Source organism: Phaenicophaeus curvirostris, chromosome 9 (assembly GCF_032191515.1).
Source record: "Phaenicophaeus curvirostris isolate KB17595 chromosome 9, BPBGC_Pcur_1.0, whole genome shotgun sequence".
In the NCBI taxonomy this organism is placed as follows: domain Eukaryota; kingdom Metazoa; phylum Chordata; class Aves; order Cuculiformes; family Cuculidae; genus Phaenicophaeus; species Phaenicophaeus curvirostris.
Window position 1 is genome coordinate 27,172,498 of NC_091400.1, and position 21,998 is coordinate 27,194,495.

The 21,998-nt window shown below is 40.0% G+C and overlaps 1 protein-coding gene across 4 annotated transcripts in view; it reads left to right on the forward strand.

Annotated features, from left to right (window-relative positions):
- The window catches only part of GRID1 (glutamate ionotropic receptor delta type subunit 1), a 542,212-nt gene that overhangs the window by 204,455 nt on the left and 315,759 nt on the right, over positions 1-21,998 (forward strand). For all 4 annotated transcript variants that reach the window (XM_069863481.1, XM_069863482.1, XM_069863485.1 and 1 more), the window contains exon 3: positions 15,315-15,599. In XM_069863481.1, the coding sequence (XP_069719582.1) occupies positions 15,315-15,599 (285 nt within the window). The remainder of the gene's footprint in view (positions 1-15,314; positions 15,600-21,998) is intronic.

The following is a 21,998-nucleotide window of genomic DNA, read 5'->3' on the forward strand; positions in this document are numbered from 1 at the left end:
TGTAAAGAATGTGGCAGTTTGTGTATATAGCATGTGTTCTGAATGGGACAGTGATTTTATAAAGATGATGTACAATAAAGAAAAAAATCTAAGAAAGTATAACAATTATACAGTGATAAAAGGAGAGAAGACTTAGCCCTGCAGGGAATATAACACGGTTATTGTCGGTATGTCCAGGCTCTAAAGCTGACATTTTCTGTCTGTGGTGCCTTGCTGTAATTTGATTGTTAGCAGTCCTTGAATTTGAGTGCTTCTCTCATGAGAACTCCCATTCTATGTATGGGAATCATGAGAAGGCTGGAGCTGCTGTGACTTTCTAACATTTGGGTTTTGATTTCTTTTTACTTGGCTTATCACTTGAGCATTGACTATAGTATGTGTTCTAAGAAAGTCCGCATGACTCAATAATGAATGCGTGCCCGGAGATGTAGTAAAATCCTTTAGTGAAGAAGCTGGTGACCTATGAATAACCAAACAGAAATCCTCATTTGTAGTGATAGTAATGATTAGAAATTCACTTTTCTAATAAGTCATTTATTCTTTTGTCATGGGTAAAAAGATATTTGATATTTGAAAGTGGAACCTTCCTCTGACCTACTCATTCTGCCTCTGTGTTTGAGGTGTATCCTTTTATTTTCATAAACCAATCCCTCTGTGTGCCCCACTTAGGGAGTTGGAATTTGATGCTGGCTTTTTTGATATATGGTCTATCTTGTCAGTTTAAGCATTTTCTTTGTATCTGTGATTTAATTCTCCACACAAGCAATGGATACTGGTGTTACAATCCCTTGTAGAGGCATGTTCGAGAAGATGCAATATTGGAATTCATTATTGACCATTACTTATCCCATCATAGGTGATAATGTCATAGTAACTGTTTATTCCTTATGATTGGTTTCTCTGACCACAGTAGTAGCTCCCTTAGTCTCTACATAGGATCCATTCAAGTCCTGCAGTAGAACAGTGACAAAATTAGTTTGATTTTAGTTTGTCACTAAGTTACCTGGAGGTTTTATATAATGAGATTTTATGAACACAAACATAACAGCCAGTTAAGCTTTATTAGTAACATAGCCTAAGTAGCCCCTAATTGAAAAAGTAGTAACATATTTATGTGTAGATAATGTCATGGGGCTCAAGTTATCCTCTGTTCTTCTCTATGACAGTTTTCTGATATGCAGTTACTGAAATTGGAGGAAGTTGAGGGAATTATATGACAGCCAGAAGCAGAGCTTTTATGTGAAACAGTATATTTCAGTAGAAGATAAGGCATTTTAAAAGCAGATGGTTTGCATTTGGTTCCTTCTGGATTAATCATCAGTTTAGGCTTGCTTACTAATGAAATATATTTTTTTTGATCTATCCTCCATTGTGCAGTCCAAATCTTTTTTTATAATCTAATTTAATGATTAGCTTTATATATGTGACTTGATGTTTTATTTGCCTCATTATTGAATAAAATGTGTAAGCATTGCAATTAATTACAAGCCTTTGAAAATATGATACGTTAGAATAATTTAGGTATCAATTGTGTTGCTATTAATAAAACGTTTTAATTGTTGGCACAGTATTTTATCCTTAAAAACCCAATTACAGGAAGTCCTCTTTGTAACTGTAATGAAAATGAGGAAGGAAGAAACAAAGAAGAGAGAAGGCTGGACGTGAAGGCCAGATGGACTAATCGCTCGTTGACACCAGCTAAGGAGAACAGCAGAATGCAAAATTAATACAAATATATTTTTGTTTAGTGAAGTACTATAAAGCTGATTATTTTTCCATATGGATTTAATACACCCGTTTCCCACTTTTGGGTCACTTTAGGAAGTAATTTTAAGGCTCATATGACAAAAGGTAAAATTTGATCTGAGTAGCTCACTTGAAACTTGATTTACATTAGGAGATTCCTTCACAGCCATGATTCCAGACCTTTAAAAAACTAATAGTTCTATGAGTTCCTAGAACTCTGTCACTAGCTGAACAAGAGAGAAGTTAAACTCTAGTATGAAATAAAAAAATGGAGCCACTGCAGCACTCTAGTCCCAAGAGCGATCCCATGGCATCTCTGTGGGACTGCAGCCTTGTGACAGCACCCGCTGTTGCTGGTTTCTTCAAGGGGTGCGAGAGGATTCCCTGTCATACTGCCTCTTGCTGTTTCAGTATTTCTGTGCATACACTTGGCGTGGGCCCCTTTCTGCCCTGTTTTGCTGCTTGCAAGGTCTCTTGTGTATGTCAGCCTATGCCCTGGCTTATTAAACTTGGCTCCCCACTTGCTTGCTTGATTGTTGGCTCTCATTTCCCTTCCCTGTTGCTCTTAAGTTTTAAAGCTCATTAGTTTGGCCAGCCTGGTGGCAAAGGTGCTTTTATGCCTCTGATTAGGTAGGTCTTGTGTATTCCCAGATGTCCTTGGTCTTCAAAGAGCATTGCATGGTTGTAAAAGCCCTTTGCTGACACCAGCGTGCAACCAGGTATTAAAACCACAGGATCTGTCTACTCTGCAAGCCGTTTGTCTTCAGCAGCAAGACTGAGGAGCAAGATAGTGGTGTCCTGCTCTTGGCTATTGTACTCTGAGCCATGTCGTCATGCTTGGTGTGCTCCAGGTCTCCCTGGTGCTATCATGGGCAGCCACGTGGAAAAGTGGCAAGGACACACCTGCATGTGGCCTTTGTGTGCTGGGGAGGCATGTGCAGTAGAAGGAGGGAGGACAGGGAGACCTTCAGAAACTTTCTATTGCTGTTTGATAGGAATGTGAAAAGAAAACGTGTCCAGCAAAAAGACTTGACCACCTCTGAATAACTTTTGCTTTGACTTCTGGTGTGACTTTCCTTTGAATGTTCGTCCTTCACAGTAAATGTAGGTGGAAAGGCACTCGCTTCTGTCAAAGCATTCCAGGATACCTTGTTAGTTTGCATATTGGTGTCTTCCATGTGTAGAGAAGCCTTAGGTGCAAGGTGTAATTAGATCCATTTTTAAACAATTTTGAGTAACGTGAGATGGAAGTTGAAATGATATTAGAAACAAAAAAAAAGATTAATAAGTTTGCAGTCCAAAATGGGAGCAACTTTCAAGAGGTCAGGTCTCATTAAGCATCAAAAGAAGTGGCCTGGTTTTCAAACAGCCTCTAGGTAAGAGGTGCATAGATGTTGAGACTTTTTGAAAATCTGTCCTAAGGTTCACAGTGGGAGCTATCAGAGGTGTTAAACACTTTTGAACAACTGGTTCATTTGATGTATTCAGATGAGAACTCTGGCAAATTTGTGGGTTTTGATGTTTTTCCCTGATTTGACTCATGTAGAGCTGAAGGGGAGGGAGAAACTCAGAGTAATACTCCAATAATTTAAAGCAGTTTTATTAAGTGTTTAAAATGTGTGTGGTGTCTGAAGTTACTTTAGGCAACCGCTAAAAGGAACACTGGAGAATGCAGATGTGTGGTATTTTAATGCCACCCATTTTTGTAGCACTGGATGGTTATGGGGATTTGAGATCTGCAAGAAAAGTGGTTTTCATTTAAGGAATACTGGTGCTGGGAGAGGACAGGATTTTTTTTCTTAGTATTGAGTAAAAATAATTTATGCATTCATTATGCGTCTTATAGCTGAGGGAAGAAAAAACTGTTCCTTTTAAAGCTGGTTTTAGAAAGAGCAATATCAGTTTTAGGCTGTTCCTGGGCTTGCAATATCTGCACAATCCTTGAACGTAGTTGTAAGTATACGATACCTCAATCCCCAAAACTTGTCAATAAATACATGTCATGAGTATGTACTGAGTCACAGCTAGTTTCATACGAGTCTTTTAGTAGCTGGCATAAATAAAAATGAATAGTTTTGGGGAAGTTGGCTCTTTCACCACGGGCATGCTTTCCTGGCTATGTGAATTGATTTCTGGTGTCTCATCTGCCTTAAGAATATCGCTGTCCGCTTTGCTGGCAGAAGCAACAGCTATTGCGATGGGGAAATCCTAGACGGGACGATGAGGGTTAATTCTAGGGCTGTCCATTTCTTGACCTGATCACAGGAATACAGAACTTGCTGTCTATGAATAAGACAATGATAGCTTTTGGGAATTTGGCTTCAGTCTCAGAAGATACAGCTTCTCATGGTACAGTCTCACTGTTGCTGCATAGACCCTGTAGGCTCCGTTCTAAGTTTCCTGCTTAAAATTTAGGTCAGAGAGTTTGAAATGCTGGAGGCCAGTTGCAAGTGGGGTTTCCCAGGGGTCAGTGCTGGGTCCAGCCCTGTTCAGTGTCTTTATCAATGACCTGGATGAAGGCATCGAGCGCACCCTTAGCAAGTTTGTGGATGATACTAAGCTGGGTGGAAGTGTGGATCTGCTGGAGGGTAGGGAGGCTCTGCAAAGGGATCTGAACAGGCTGGACCGCTGGGCAGAGTCCAATGGGATGAGGTTTAACGAGGCCAAATGGCGAGTCCTGCACTTGGGACACAACAACCCTATGCAGTGCTACAGACTAGGAGAAGTCTGTCTAGAAAGCTGCCTGGAGGAGAAAGACCTGGGGGTGTTGGTTGACAGTGACTGAACATGAGCCAGCAGTGGCCCAGGTGGCCAAGAAGGCCAATGGCATCTTGGCTTGTATCAGAAACGGCGTAACCAGCAGGTCCAGGGAGGTTATTCTCCCCCTGTACTTGGCACTGGTGAGACCGCTCCTTGAATCCTGTGTTCAGTTCTGGGCCCCTCACCACAAGAAGGATGTTGAGGCTCTGGAGCGAGTCCAGAGAAGAGCAACAAAGCTGGTGAAGGAGCTAGAGAACAGGCCTTATGAGGAGCGGCTGAGAGAGCTGGGGTTGTTTAGCCTGGAGAAGAGGAGGCTGAGGGGAGACCTCATTGCTCTCTACAACTACCTCAAAGGAGGTTGTAGAGAGGAGGGTGCTGGCCTCTTCTCCCAAGTGACAGGGGACAGGACAAGAGGGAATGGCCTTAAGCTCTGCCAGGGGAGGTTTAGGCTGGACATTAGGAAAAAGTTTTCACAGGAAGGGTCATTGGGCACTGGCAGAGGCTGCCCAGGGCGGTGGTTGAGTCACCTTCCTTGTAGGTGTTTAAAAGATGGGTGGGTGAGGTGCTGAGGGCCATGGTTTAGTGTTTGATAGGAATGGTTGGACTCGATGATTCTGTGGGTCTTTTCCAACCTAATAATTCTGTGATTCTGTAATTAGACAAGCGGGGCTAATGTGTGCCTTGCTTGTCAATACTGCTCAGAATCCAGATTTGTTTCTTGGTACCAAAGAACTGGGAGGGTTTATCAGCTTCTCTGGAGTTTCTCTGTTCAACAGCTTTTTGTAAATGACAGGAGAGTGTTTTCCTTTTGTGCATGTCAGAACTGAGCCTGAGCCACGCTGGCATTAAAATAATACTCAGCATGTATGTGTAAAGTAGTCCCAAAGGAGGTGATGAAGTCAGGTATCCCTGCAGAATGCTAATGAGGGTATGAAAAATACGTCTATATTGTTATGATGTGAAATGAGAGGCAGGTGAAAGAAGCTGAGGCTGAGAAAGGGCAGTTTATTCTGTGCTGAAAGGCAAAAGAAAACATAATTATGGAAGAACTTGCAAAGAATGGAAATCAAATATGCAGTATTCCAAAAAGCAGTTGTTTGTTCCCTGAATAATTGAGATAGCTTGCAGTTAATTCTACCTCAGAGCTACTGCTTAAGGGGGGTAAGGGAAAAAAAATGTCAAGGCTGCTTTAGTTCTTCCTAGTGCCGTAAAATAGTATCGATGCCTTTGTGCTTAAGGTGTAGCTCTGTAAAACTGTATTCTATTCGAAATTATCAGAAGTGCTTATTCATAGTTTTGAACATCATGCTGAGCTATGATTCTGGGGGAAAACCACTTCTAATAGAATTACATTTTGTGGAGAAAACAGAAATACAGGTATTCTGTACAATTTCTGTGCTGTCACATACTATTTAGCTGATTTTTTATTTTCTTTTTTTATTTCTTTTACTGTTGATTACTAAGAAAAACTAGAAAATTTTTAGACTTTTCACATACTTAACTCTTCATGTTCCTAAAGTGTTATATGAAATGTTTTTAATACATACATTATGCAGTCTTTCTTGACTCGTCTTCCAAATCCACCCAACTGCAAAGCCAATAGCAAAACTTGACCATAAAGCAGATTATTAGCAATAAAGCTATTCTTGCTTTCTGAGACTTTTGCCTTATTTGGAGGAGCTAGAGAGCAGTATCAGATCTGTTTTCTTTTGTGAAACAAGACTATCTCTTCATTGTCACTAGTGCTCTCAATTAATGCACCACTATCAGCAGAGTATGCCTTGTACTGATTTCACATTGATAGCTTTTCCACGCAAAATGCAGTGTGTTCAATAAAGATTAACCCCAAAATCTTACTTGGAAAACAACTGGTGCATTTGTTGACCGCTTGATGGAATCACTCAGTTGTATGGAAACCTGCTTTGCCAGTGGAGCAGCTCTACTTGTGTGACAAGACTTGCATGCTTTATTTTAGACTATTAGTGATTAAATGGAGATATTGATGTGCTCCCATAAAATCAATGAAAGCCGCAGCTCTAGTTTTGATAACCGTTTCCCTTCACTATGATGTATTACTTACCATGTTGAAATAAGTTCTTTATCCACATAAAGGTGAACGAAAGAGTGGGCTTGACTGCTCCTCTTCCTGGCCCTGGTTGCCTTTCCAAGGATTGCAGCAAGTGGTTTACGTTGTTGATACTGACACAAAGAATGTTGTCAGGCACTGAAACATCTCTTTGGTTTGCTTTTCCAGGGCCTTTGCTTTAAACCTCCAATTGCTGTAGTCAGTGTGCATTCGAGGGAAAGGATTTAGGCAACTTTGCATGGGCAAAGCAGTGCAGGGAAGGTGACACATCTGCTCTGAGAGCGATGGTTCACATGTTTTTGGAGGAAAAATCATAGGAAAAATACATATAAAAACATTGGTTATTTTTATTCTCCTTCTGTTTTTCTTTCTTCTTCAGCTTAGGCTGCTGAAGGCTGGAAAAATATTAAAAAGACATTCCAAGAATGGGGCGGGGTGGAGGTGAGCATTAACACATTGTCTGAAACTTTTTTAGTAAACATTTCAAGATCTCATGCTTTCCTTAGCTTTTGGGATGTTTTTAGATACTGCTTTCTGAGACGTATTCTGGTATGCTGATTACATACAGCATATATACATTTAAGTACATTACATACATGTATGTACAGTTAAATATGTACACTAATATATGTATGTAATGGTTTCTGGAATCATTTCCTGTAACTGAAATAATAACCATTCTCTTAGAAAACATAAATGATGTTGCATGTCTCATTTCTGTATAATGACGTGCTTTGAGCTGGCCTACTGAGAATTCTATCTAACTTGGAGACTGAAGTGTCCAGCTCTAGGGCTTTGCTCATAAAATTTATGCTAAGTTTTTCTAAAAGAAAAGAAAGTGTTTATCAACTGGCTTGCCAGTCTTGTTGCAGTTGCTAAGATTCTGTTGCTAAGAAAAAATACCTAAAGTTCTCTTCTTGTGTGTTCTGAGTAAAAAAAAAAAAAGGAGATAATGGAGGATGGAGAAAGTATTCAGAAACAGGCTAAGTGATAATTATTCTGCTTTTGAATATATTATCTGGTGTAATGGTTTTGGTTGGTAGTTATTAAAATGCTATGTAGCAAAAAAGCCCAGACAACTAACAACCAAAATCTATTGAGGGTATAAACCATGCTTAAATGCTAATGATCCTGCTACAGGTTGGCTTATACATCTTCTAGCTTTGGTGCCATAAGCCTGTGATTTTAGGGACTGTGGCCCTGGATTTTAGTACTGTCGGTAATCACTTGTTAAGGACCTTCCATCGTACATACTTACAGAAGGGAAGATATCAGCATCTCGTCCAGAGATGCTCTGGCAATACGTGGTGTGTGTGTCAGATTTTGAAGCTCTTCCTGAGCTTGTGAGCTGGCAGAAGAAGGTGCCCTTGGCTTCTTGGAACAGGAGACAGCCCTGCACTGATTTATTGTGAGTTCTTCCCAATGGGTGTTTCATGTCTTCAGGAAAAGGGCATATAGGGAGGTTGGTTTGATATGAGACTCCAGAAAACAACATTTTTGAGGAGGCAAGCATTAGAGTTTGCTTTATCTTTGTGTTGGGTATGTGGTTCCTTTATTTAAAGTTTATATCATGTTTCTGTGAAGTCTAGGCAAGGATTATAATCTATCTGACAAACTTGCAGGTATGTTCTTTCCTCTTTAGTTCTCAGACTGATTTATTTCTTTATTTTCACTTGTTGCAAGAGAGTCTGCAGTGTTTGCTAGTGGTTGCATTTGTATTTTGAATGCTGGACTTTGTCACTCTAGGTGCTCTCCAAGGCCTTTCTCACAGTGTCTCACATGGGGAATACTGTCGTGATTTCTCATTCCTGGTGAAAGACTTGGCATCACATCTGGGGTCTGAATGGTAGTGAGCAGGGGAACGCAAGTGCCATCAGGAGCTGTCGTGAGGCTGTTGGACTTTCCCGTGGCTTCCAAAATAATCACATTAAGGACTGTGGGATCTTAGAATGCCTGTATCTAGGTCCCACATACAGAAGAGCTGTTCAAATGAAGGGGAGGAAGTATTTACTGTTCTCAAGTGTTCTATCCAAAAACTGCACACGTCTAAGTTGGAGTAATTAGAGGTTTTGTTTGGTTTGTTTGGTTTTTTTTTTGCATCAAAACACAGTGGATTAACTGCAAATTTGCATTCTTATTTTAAGATGTGTCTTGTTTTGACTGAAGGTCTGTGTAAAGGAGTAAGAAATATTCATCTTCACTCCATGTAAGGTGATACATCAATAGAAGTACTATATAAGATACTTCTTGTTTCTCTACATTTGTATTTTTTCACCCTAGTAAGATTTACTCTGTGACAAGTAGCCATAGCTTTGTGTAGGGTTTTCATAATAAAAATAATAAATTCTTAGTTTTTGAAGTAACATGTTGTAAGTACAGAACATAAAGGTAAGTAAAAGACTATAGAAATGGAACAAAGAAAAATATACTTATTGCTGAATATTGAAAGACGGACAACTGCACAGCATGACATTAAGTGCCAATGATGCAAATTCGTTATGAATTATCTTTCTCAGTTAATGAAAGAAGCTGAAAAGTAAGCAAACAAAAATATAAAGTAAGGAAAAAATATTCTTCAGGAAACCCCATTTAGTGAAGCATCATGTTGAGTGAGTGCTTAGATGACTGTTTTTGTTGGTTTTAGTTCACCCATAGTAGGAGTGAATCTTTCTATAGATCAGTATTTTTAATAGAAGTATTTTCAGTGATGTTAATAAGCTCATTCTGTAATTTTGGCTGCCTGATGAACTGGTTTTGCACAAAAGCATTTAAATATTAAAGGTCTTTTGAGACCTAAAGAGAATTGAAATGTAGGTAGCTGATAGTCTTTTTCTTTTTTTTTGTGACTGAATTAGCTGGAGCTTTGTCCCCCTGACTTCATAGAAGTTTCTCATAAACTACAATGGGAACATTTGGGTTATGTGTGAAAATGCTCACTGCTGTGGTCTGTTTTATTTTGGTTTTAGCTGAAGGAATTGTCATCATCCTCTTAACTTTGAAGTATTGCTACACTCTCTTTCCTTGTATCGTCGTCCTTTCTATCTCATCTCAGTGCTCCAGGTAGACCTCCAAAAAAGACTTTCTCCATTTAAGAATGTTTCCTGAATAACTTACAGCTTGATTAAGGAAAGAGCTTATCAGCTTTCTGAATTATATTTTTATCTCCTAACTTTTTGCTATTCTAGTTTTTCACTCATAACTTTTGTTGCATCTGTCTGCTTATATATAAAAATTTGCTTATGAACCAAATAGATGATTAATTTTTGTACATGTGAATAATACAAGAGCTAGTTTCTTGTGTGTTTATTTGTACGTAGCACGTGATATTCTATACCTGCTTGCTAGGCCTGGTGGTAAGTTTGCTAACTATGCACTTTCAGCTGAATAAATTACAGGCATTGATAATCTCATGGAATGTTAGGATTTAGGTTCACAAAAGAGATCTCCTTTCCTCCACCCTGAATTTGAGTTGTTCTTTGGAATTTGATATTTTTAATGATAAAATTATTTTTTCCCTGCTGGTTTTCAAACATAAACAACATGAAAAATTAGTTTTCGGCCAGATTGACTGAGACGATAATACTAAGGCAAGCATGAAGTCCCTCATCTCTTCTCAGCAGGATGGTAGCTTTGAAACCTAATTATGAATGCCTAAGTGCCAACTCTGTTAATCATTTCATTGCAGAGTACTGCACCAAAAATATCAGGTACATGCGATGTGGCTGGATTTCCATTGTCTTGCCAGATCTGAAGTTCTCTCCTTAATTTGAAAATCTTTTTGAGCAAAAGGCAGCAAAATCTCCATTTTCAAAAGATGAAGTTTTTTGAAATGCACATTATTTGTGATTGGGATAATTCTCTATTTTCAGTGAGAGCTCCTAAAGGTTAGTCAAACTGAAAAAGAAAAATAATTCAAGTAAAAATAAAAAACAGTTTGGAGAAGGTTTGTTAAATACAATCAGATAGTGTCTAAAGTGGGAGGGACCGACTATAGTGATACACAGAAGTGAGAGACAGAAAGGCATTGAACTGTGAAAAGGCAGTGTGAATGCCAGTAGGTGGATATATTGTTAGATGCAAAATTACAGTGGCAGCTGGTCTATTGACAATTGTGGAAACAAAGGAACAAGTTTCTACCCTTTTCTGAATAATAGTAAACCACTGAAAGGGAGACTGGAAGATGGTCATACCATCGTGTTGCCAGGAGCAAGATAACAGTTTCTCTTGGAGTATTTTGATTGCCTGCAGTTTAGAGACAGAGGAATTTAATTACAGAGAGATCTGAGCTAAAGCTTTTAGTGAAAATATCCCTATGAAGATGGTGCCAAATCAGGACTTTGCCATCTGCACCTATCTTCAGAAATAGAATGGTAATACATGAGGCAATGGTAGGAGAGCAAGACCTTAAATGTAATTTTAGCAAAGTGGAATTTTTGCATTTTCTCATGATCTAGGAGGACTCCCACTGACTAGAAAGGTAATACGGATGATAAAGTGCAATCTGAAAAACAAGAGCTTCTCTTCCAGGCTTAAGTGTGGCCTCAATGGGATATGACTGGAATTAGAGGTGTGGGTCACAGAAGGAGAGAAAAGTTTAGTATGTATTGCTATATGTGGGTCATTGCTATAATGTCAAGTTAAACAAATGGATGTTAAAAGATGCCCCGAATAGATTAATCTGTTTCACTTCTGCCAGCACCATGACGGAGATGAGATGGAGAAGCTAAATGAAGAAAAACAAGGCAGTAGATGGAGAAGAGAGCAGACGATGTCTTGTGAAACTCTGTAATGGAAATAGCAGTTCAAGATGTAAAATGTCAGGAAGATGTGGAAAGGGGAGTTCCTGAAAACAAACTTCAGAAGAATAAGATAGGAGAGATATTTCATTGAAACAGCTGAAAACTGGGTTAGTCAATAGTTTGGGAAACTTCCAAGGATAAACTTGAGAGATGGTCTGTTGATGGAGGCCAACAGCGATGAGAAACTTTCATAATTTAACCTGTTCAAATAGGTAAATGCATATTTATTTTTTATGGCGATGTTCATGTTTTCATCATGTTAACGTGCGTATTTCTTACTGTATTGCTTGTAGGATGTTGGTATCTTCTTAAAATGAAGCCTGATGGATATAAAGGCCCTCAGTACAGTAATCTAATAATTATTACTATTCATATAACAGTGAAATCTGGAGGCAGGATTGCTAGAACATTGGGTGCTTTTATCTGTGGAACAAATACTTTGCAAGTATTATTTCTTGAAACTGAACTAAATAAATATATCTACAGGATAAATAAATATGAAAGCATCTTAGTTACCACAATGAAATCTTCATAACTACAACTCTAGTAATTAAAGATCACTAAAGAATTCCATTTCTTTTGGTTCTCCTTTCCCTCATGTTAATAGTTTAACATGAACCAAGGCACTCCAAATCTCTGTATTTCAGAGATTTTAAGGAAATCAATATGGAAATTCATGTGCAAAAACTGCAGGTTCTTTTGAGTGCTTATGGAGCTACAATGGATATACGGAATTAGTGTCTTAGTCACATAACCAGGGATGCTTGATTATTGCTGAAAATCCTTAGCTATTATTAAGTAAACCAGAAAATTAATCTTTTCACGTTCAAGTTTTTTATGCAAAGAAGCCCAGGCTTGTGTTTGGGGAAATCCTAAAAAAAAAATTGTCACCAGTTTTCTTCTGGGATGGTGTAGTCCTTGACCATTCTCTTATCAAGCAATTTCAAGATGTCCTAAGAGTTAATGAGGTTTTTTTCATGAATTTGAGTCTGTTATGTAGTTGTTCCTCACTGTGTTGCTCATGTAGAATATTTTTCTTCTTTATGTGCTAAAAGCTTATTCTCACCTTTCAGTGTTAAGCGTGGAAAGGTTGAACTTGGAATCAATTGTGTTTTTATATAGTAGAAGTTTTCTATTAGAAATATGACAAATTTTGCTTTGCATTCTGTAATTTGACTAAGGAAAGCAATTTGGAAAACGTGAAACCTTTCTTCCTTAGTCATTCCAGCTTTTTATTGTCTGCTATACAATCTCAAAACAGAGAGGCAAGAGGAGATAACATTTACTGTGTAAGATATGCTTTCAGGCAGAACATAATCAATTGACAAAATATCAGCATGTAGAAGCGTATTGACTAATTCTTCAGTCTAACCTATTGACACAAGCTACAAAACACTGGGAAAATGCCTCAGCCAAAACAGTCTTTGAGATATTTTGGCTGTGCTACAAGATAAGGAGGCCCGTTTGCTGTGGTCTCTCCTATCGCTGGTCTTCGCTGTTAATAAGTGAGCAGCTTTTGATTAGCGTCAGCCACTGAATGAAGTTCTCTCTTGTTATACAACTGGTGATCAGCTCTATATACCACAAATAAGTCGCTCTGAACGCAGCCTCCCATCAGAAAGGGCTTTGTTTTTTCTCTCCTTCTGGCTGCTTTGCAAGTAAATTGTTCCTCCTACAGACCCGTGTGGCTTGCTTCTCTCACCCTCAGTGACAGCAAAGCTTGCGGCTTGGTGATCTCTGCAGGGGTTTATAGCTCGGCTCTGCTGTTCTCTCCCTCTGTTCCCACTTTTCTGTTCCCTTCCCTACTGTGACTAAATAAATTACCTGTATGATATGTTCGGTTTTCTCTGGCAAGAAGCCTGGGAAATCAAATCTGTTCCCAAACCCGGCTCTCCCATTTGGCAAATGTAATGCCTCCCTGCTGTTAAATCAGGTCAGCTCTCAGGAAAAACAAAGAACAATTCTATACAACTATAATCAACACAGAGTAAATTTAGATAATGCAGCTGACATAAGTTTATTGTAAAGACCATCAAGGAAATAATTTTAAAAACACTTCTGTCTCTGTTGCATGAGGATACGTGTTGAATGTTCTACGTAGAGAAGATCAAACATTTTCTTTGCATTATCCCATATCAAAGTGAAGTATATTTATTTCCTTTCTGGTCTAGGAAGTTATTTGGTGAGATGGTTCATTAGTTGCATTAGAAACAGTTTCATATATCTAATTACTGTGTGTAATTAATTGATAGTTGACTGTTAACTATTAATTATTTGTAACTTGTCCTCTCCTTTTCATTTTTTTTTTTTTTGCTTCAGAAAGTGGCAATAATCTTTTAAGTGTTTAGAGGAGGAAAAATAAACCATTTTAAGACGTTGTGTTTCTTTTCCTACCTTTCTACTTGGTGCATTTCTATTGGAGATAGGGGTGGCAGTGCATCCTGGCTGCGTTACCAGCCTCGATGCGTGCCCAGCGGTCCCACAGCACGTCATGCGTGGGCAGCCTGCTCTTCTGCCTGCAGCAGTAGTCACCTTGTGCGGGGGAAGCACCGGTGCTGGCACCCTTCCCTCTCCAGCTAGGAGCTGCCTTTCCTGATTAGGTACTGATTGTGTCCTAGAGGGACTCCAGACTACACCCCAGAGGCTCTTTCATTTTTTGTTGTTAGTAAGCTCAAGCAGATTGCAGCTGGACTGTGGAGCATCTCCAGTCACCTGCTGCCTGGCTTTGTTACGGTGAGCCTCTGTCCAGGGAAAGTTGAGTGGCTGGTTCCTTTGGGCTTGTGCAGGCGGCTGCTCGGGAACTGAAACGTCTACAGAAATCCTGAGCTCATCCCACTGTCTCTTCAAAGGAGGGAGAGGGTGGGAAGTGCTGGTGCAGCGCTCGCTTGTGGATGCTGAGCTCCTGGGGGACCAACTTTGCTGCTGCTTGTCCAGAAGGGTTAGTAAAACTGGACTAAAACCAGTCTTACCTCTTCCAGTGACCATGTAGCTGCCCAGTTATAGTTGGGGGGCTTGGCTGGAAACATTTTCTAGTCTCAGCTGAATTACAGGTTGCATTACCTGGAGGAGCCCTGGGGAGAGTGAACCATGGAGGGGGCTGCCAAATACCCTGGGCCAGCAGGGCAAGGGTGCCCAGGGCTCTCCTCAGACTTGCCTGCTTCTGTTTCAAACTCACCGAACACTTTATTTGCAAAAGCAGATGGACTCTGATGTCTATGCTGTGATTTTAAATGGTTTGTGTTTCCCAGGTCTTTATAAAGACGGCTACAGTGTTGTTAATAATTGTTTAGTCATTTATGAGTTGCCTTTGTTCTAAGGACTGCCTTTGTTGTTTCTTTGTTGCTCTGAGACACGCTGTGAATATTTTTTCATCAATTTAAAAATCCTTCAAAATTCTGTTGTGCAAGACAAATCCTTGAAACTGAAATTGCTGTTTATTATCTGAAGTCTTCATCCAATGTACACAACAAAGACTAATTTGAGAAAGCAATGAAGTGGGTTTTAAAAGTTGAGACTTCAGTTCCTGCTTACACCAAGAATGACCTGAAGCAAGGGCTGTAATCTCCATCCACATCAGGTCCTGTCTGAAGAAATGACGGCAGTAAAATTATCTGTCCTCAACTTTGTGCTATCAGTACAGATTGCAGTTACAGTCTCCTACTGTAAAAGGTGCAGGATCTATCTCTGAAAGGCTTTCATTGATACTGGAATAGAAATCACTTCATCTCTGTGTTATTGGCAAGGGCAAAGCCTTTCTTGTCATCGTCTTAGCATGGGCATGGTTTAGTGTTTGATAGGAATGGTTGGACTCGATGATCTGGTGGGTCTCTTCCAACCTGGTTATTCTATGATTCTATGATCTGGGTTGGTCTAAAGATTTGCTGAGTTTGTTGTAACCCTGCTTTCTTTCTTGTGTTCTCCAGCCTGTGACCTGATGACCTTGGGGATCTTAGCCTTAGTGACGTCCACTGGTTGTGCCTCGGCCAACGCCCTGCAGTCCCTGACGGATGCCATGCACATCCCACACCTTTTCGTACAGCGCAACACGGGCGGCTCCCCGCGAACCGCCTGCCACCTGAACCCCAGCCTGGAGGAGGAGGAGTACACGCTGGCCGCCCGCCCTCCCGTCCGCCTCAATGATGTGATGCTGAAGCTGGTCACTGAGCTGCGGTGGCAGAAATTCATCGTGTTTTATGACAGCGATTACGGTAAGTAAAGTAGAGAATTCCGAACACTATTTTAATTTTTTTTTTAACTGGGAAGCGGAGAGGAAAATAAAAAGGGAGGAGTAGAATTTAACTTGGTGGATTCTTCATTGACAAAGGGGAAAGTGTTTCAGGTGGACATAGGTCCTTGGTTTGAAGGAAAGGTTGTTGTGAAAACTAGTTCTCAGACAGCCAGCAAAGTTGCTTAGCAACACCTACCAGATAGCTGAAGTTTGAATCATCTCACACTTTTTCAGTAAAATATTAATAAAGCGTTAACATTGATTGGCAGGGGTCACGTAGCTGTGCAAGGAAGGTCAGCACAGCCTCTACCCATTCCCAGAAAACACTTCCTATCAAAGTTGAGTACTCTTCTCTTTAAAAATTAATTTTCACAATAACTATTACCATTTCTTTTTTCACATGCTTCCTCACACTATTCTCCATTTGGACTAAATTTCCCAGTGATATACTTCCTGGCATTAACCCAAAAGGTAGAGTTAGCATTTTCACTATGTCTGTTGCATTTCCTGCAGTGAAGTTTTTACTTTGGGCTGAAACTTGAGGAATAGGAGTCTCTGCCCAAGCAAATTTAGTGCCTTATGATGGGAATGAAGAAGCAATAAAAAAATAAAGCTGTTTGTGCCAAACTCTCAAGAGTGAAAGGGAACTGTGTGCATGATTTTTTTTACCCCACTCTTCCTGCTGAATGGATGGGAACACTCTTCCATATGTTAAGCTTGCGGTATTTTCAGCACTCTCATCTAAGGATATAGGATCTGTAATGGGGAAAATAAATTTTCTATGATATGTTTTAAACGCCTGCAAACACTTTTAATTTAAAATGTGATGCATATGTTTTTCTGGTGTGGTGACTTACGAACAGAATTCAAAGAAATGAAATTAAATTGGAAAAATAATCATACGTGTATAGGTGCACATAGATTAGATTTCATATGTAGTCTTCCATAATTGCAAAAGAGATCTTTATTTGCATTCTTTCTCGATAATGAGAGATTTTCAATGATGTATTGGAGAGAAATAATGCCTTTGCTTTTGAAGTGATGCTAATGTTGGTTTAAAAAAAGAAAAAACAAACCAAAAAACCCCAAAGAAGGCAATGCAAAGGGTCCTGAGCTCAAACGAGTTCTGAAAGTCTTGGGTTCAGCATTCTGTTCTCAGTTGTTAGAAACGTCGCTTGCTGTTTCTTCAACAGACAGTTTTGAAATGGTGAGGGTTATTTTCAGTGGGAAATCAACTGAGGCGGTAACATCCTTTTAATTATATAGATTTTTTTCTTTTAAGCATGAGAATCTACCGTGGTACTTGTAGAGTTAATTTTAGATTGCTGTGTAATTACTTTCCTATGTAATGTTTGACCAGTGAATGCTCTGAAAGCAAAGACCACAATGTATGTGGTCGGTGTTCATTTGGGGACCTTCCGGTAGTGATGAGAAAATTGCTAGGGAGCAGCAGATTGGGCTTAAAAAGACAAAATTATTCTAACAGTTACTTCCAAGAGTGAAAAAAAAAAAATCTGTAAAGGATGTCTTGTGAACATACTTTTATAGTGACTGTTGTTTCTCTGATGCTCATTTGCAGCTTCAGCCTTCCAATACTTGTTGAGTTAGGGATCTTCAAAGGGTGCAGTTTCAGCCCCTGGGAATCCTGGCCCTGATAACAGCACAGGTGCCTTGTGTAAACTGCTATGAACTGTTTTCCCTGGTAGCAAACCTGGTTAGCAGACTATGGTATCACTCGTTTCACTGGCAGATCTCTTTGTGCGCACCTCTCTCTGCAAAGGGTTAACATCTCAGTAGCAAATCCTGAAACCCCTAATTCACATACTCTGCAAATCCAGTTATGATCAAATTTATCTTTTCCATTTATCACAGACTGACCTTGAATCTGTACCACTAAGACAGACACTTAAGACAAACACTAAAAGGGGATGGAAAATTACCAGACATTCTACTCCTTCCAGTGGAGAGGGTGTTGTATATGGCAGCTGCCCCTGTGCTGTGTCTTCTCCTCTTCCTCTCAGATATGACAACCATCTCACACTAACTCCACTAGAAGAATTTTTTTTATAAGAATTTGGTGAGAGGAGTTTCTGTCAAGTAGTCAACTGACCCATGCCAACTGTGACAGAATCATGGAATGGTTAGAAGGGACTGTTAAATTCATGTAGTTTCAACCCACTCGCCATGGGTAGACGCCTTCCACCAGATCAGATTGTTCAAAGCCCCATCCAGCCTGGCCTTGAACACCTCCAGGGATGGGGCAGCCACATGGCCTTAATATCTAATCTGAATCTCCCCTCTTTCAGCTTAAAATGATACCCCCTCACCCTATCGCTACACTCCCTGATGAAGTCCCTCCCCAGGTTTCCTACCTTTCAGTACTTTAAGGCTGCTATAAGGTTTCCCTAGAGCTTTCTTTTCTCCAGGCAGAACAACCTCAACTTTCTCAGCCTGTCCTCATAGCAGAGGTGCTCCAGCCCTTTGATTGTCTTTGTGGCCTCCTCTGGACTTACACTAACAGACACATGTCCTTCCCATGTTGAGGACTCCAGGTGATGAGGTCTCATGAGAGTGGAGTGGAGAGGTGGAATCTTCTCCTTTGACCTGCAGGTCACGGTTGTTTTGATGCAGCCCAGGATACGGTTGACTTCCTGGACTACAAGTGCACACTGGTTGCTTATATTGAGTTTCTCATCCACCAGCACCCCCAAGTCCTTTTCTTCAGAGCTGCTCTCACTCTATTCTTTACCCAGCCTGTATTTGTGCCAGTTCTGCAAGTCATCAGCGATGATTCCCGGGATATTGCAGGCTGATCTCAACAGTAGCAGTCTGGCTCCCAGTGCGTGCCTGTTGCTGTCATCAGTTTCAGCAGAGCCGTGCTTGCCCATCTCCAGCAACACTTCTCCGCTCAACATGCCAGAGTTGAATGCTGGCCATGAGCAGGGAAGTTGCTTGAAGAATATGTGTTTATGATTACGGAGAGGTTTCCAGCACTGAGTTTTTGTGGTTTACTGTAATAAGTGGCCCTTCTCTACCTGGTCTCTGGAAGTTATGCTATTTTAATTTGTCCACCTGCTGTTCTTTGAAAACCAGCCAGTCCCTTGGTATCCTCCTTGTGAAAGGTTTTCTAAAGACAAAATAAGTTTGTACGATTTGAAGAAATCCAATGTTTATAGTAATGCTGTGCTATACTGAGGTTGAGGATTATTTACCTCGTGAATTTCTTGGCTCTTATCAGATGTACTTTTTGGATTATAATTTCTGTGCTGGCTAAACTAAGGAAAAGTAACGGATTTGGCAGTTAGAAATACAAAGTAGTCATTCAACAGCCTAACAAGCCCCTTACTGTTGTGGTGCTTATGATAAAATATGCCTTGCCTTACACAAGAGCTACAGATAGAAATTTGTACATGCAACTTCAGTGAAAGAGTATGGTCTTTTCCAGTAAGATGCCTTAAATTCTCTAACAAGAGATGGAGACATTTCACAGGAAAGATGTGGAAGCTTTTAAAAATAGGTAAATGGAAATGGTAAAAGCAGGATACACTGTGGCATTCCACCTAACCTGGAAACAGCTTTTAGATTTGTCACTTGTGGTAAATAAATGGATAATATCAAGAAATGGGTAATAGCTTGGTTCTGGAGAAGTGACCTTTCAAAGACCTCAGACTCAATAGCTGCAGCATTCAAACTCTTCTTGATGATACACTGTTCTGCTTTTGAGCAGTACTAATGGGGGCAAGGTCAGTTGATATGTAGCCATGCTGTTCTCCTGTATTTGTTTAAGAAAAGAGAAGGGTTCATATCAGTATTGCATCTCATGACTCAGCCCTCATTTTTTTATTTCTCTCATTTATGGTTTGTGCGTAATTTCAGAAGAGGCATGGAATTTTACTCTCCATTGATGACAATGGGAGCTTTCTGCTGGCGAGACTAATCTGAAAATAATGGCCAGGCACTATAGCAATTCAAGTAAGTCACAGCTAAGACAAGATAAGCGTTCTCTCTTGCTGATGTGTTGTAGGGCTGTTGGAGCTCAAGGCCAGACCAAGAAATGCTGAGCCCTCTCTCTGTCCTTGCTATTCTTTGCCATGTCATTACAAGAAGACTTTCCTAGCCCCCCTGCATGCTTCCCTTCCCTAGCTGTGAAATGGAAAGAAATGCCTCCCTTCCCAATGTGACTGAACTGGTGTTTGAAAATATCTTTAGAAATCCTTTAGGCCACAAAATTATGTGGTGTGTTGAGGAATAAGGCAATTCCAGTACAAGCCCAAGGGCCAGGGTCATGTTAAATGTATTATTTTACTTTGCACGTTTTTACAGAAATCCCGTGAAAAACCTTGATATTTTACATTAATTTTCTGGGGGAAAAAAAGAGTTTGACCCTAAGTTTGTCAGTGGCTGTCAGATGGTGCTTTGGGGAACCAGGTCTACCCACCTGCTAAAGAGCCTGCAACAGAAAGATCGGTTGGGTCATCCTAAACCAGCTTCCTTCAGCTGTGTCGATGTGTTCAGTTGCTTTTTCCTCTAGAGGAGTAGCATTTGTGCCTCTGCATACATGGCATCAGAGTGTAAAGGCCCGCTGGGAAGTTTAATGCTTTATTTTGCTGACCACCTGGATGTAGAAGCATCAGTAATTAAATTTTCTGACACGGAAAGGGTCATTGGATACTGGAACAGGCTGCCCAGGGAGGTGGTTGAGTCACCTTCCCTGGAGGTGTTTAAGGCACGGGTGGACAAGGCGCTGAGAGACATGGTTTAGTGTTTGATAGGAATGGTTGGACTCGATGATCCGGTGGGTCTTTTCCAACCTGGTGATTCTATGAAAATTGGTAGTGTGGCAAGTTTTGTAAAGAATCTTACCAAGCCCTGAAGTGACTGTAGGGTAAAAGCAATGGGTGCTGCCCATAGTAAGGTGTGGTTGGGTAAGAAACAGTTGAAAGGGTCCTTCTAGGGTTAGCAAATAGACAGATGTGTGGTCAGAGGGAGGATTTGAGAAGGATTTTGGAAGGCGGATGTGGAAATGAAAATGGGGGAATACCAAGTCATATTTCTGAAATGTGAGTAATAGCTATGTTTTCACTAGATTAATCTTACTGTTGGAAAACACTGTCTCTGTGGTTATATAGTCTCTCTGCTTTCCTACATGCATGTGCGTGTACCCGTGTTACAAAATGTAAGACAAATTGTTTTCTTATGATATTGTCTTGTCAATGAAAGTGGTGTTAGACCTGTGAAAGGCTGCAGTAAGATTTTATTCCTAATTTTTAATGTAAATAAATGAGTTTTTTCTGGTTAAGAAAATAACATACAGAAGTTTTACAGAAGAAACTTCTAAAGAATTTTGGACATTTCAAATCTATCTATGGAACTTTGTTTTTACAGGAGGAAACCCCCAAATTTAAACATGCAGTTTACTGATTTATAAATTATTTTCAAAATATTTTTTTTTCTTCAAGATTAGAGATGTGGTTTTTCATCGTGGTCATTGATGCCCCTTTAATTTTGAATGCTTCCCGATGAATATTGCTACCTGGTCAGAGCTTAGTTTAAAGTGTGAGTTCTCTGGGAAGTTTTGTTTCCTACAGTAATCGCATGGCAGCTTTATTTTGTAGTCCTACCTGCCAAAGGCCTTGCCTTTGATTGGAAGTTATAGGAATTGTGCTATTAATAGATCTAAAACTAACTGTCGATCAAGGAATGGTCTCACCTTTGTTGTGGTCCCTTTTTGCAGGCCACTATTCTTGCAATTATTTAATTTATGAAGATATAATGAGAATTGAGAAATACACATTTTTATGCAATCCACATGTAACAACATTTCAGTTGTGATACGAACCTTTAATTGCCACAGCAAAAGCCAAGTAGAACATTTGCTCATAAGCTGCTTTCATTTTACCTGGTTTGCTTTGTCCTTAAGAGTTCTTTTATTCTTATTGGTATAACATGAGTTACCTTCTGCTTCCTGCATCTTTATCTCTGCTGTCAGACAGCCCCTTCTGCATCAGTAGGGTTGCCATATTTCTCTGCAGGCTTTCCCAGTGATTGTGCCTTGTTTAATGCAAATATAGGGAATCTGGTGCTTACGAAGTGTTGAAACAAATGCACCTGTGTTGGTATGTGCCTGTTCAGTGAATCTGACACCGCCAGGAATGGTTACACTTTTTCTGCGTGTGCTATGTGGCTTAGTTTGCATGTGTTATTAAAAATACCTGGGGTTTTCACTTGGCTGGCGCATCCTGGCTGGAATTGTTGAAGAGTATTTTGAATTAGGATTGCTGTGTTTGACTAGTAAAATGTACAGCATTTAAGCAGCCTGCTATGGAGAAATGGAGCTTCTTTATGGTCATCAATCTGCAACAGCCGTGACTTAGGGAGG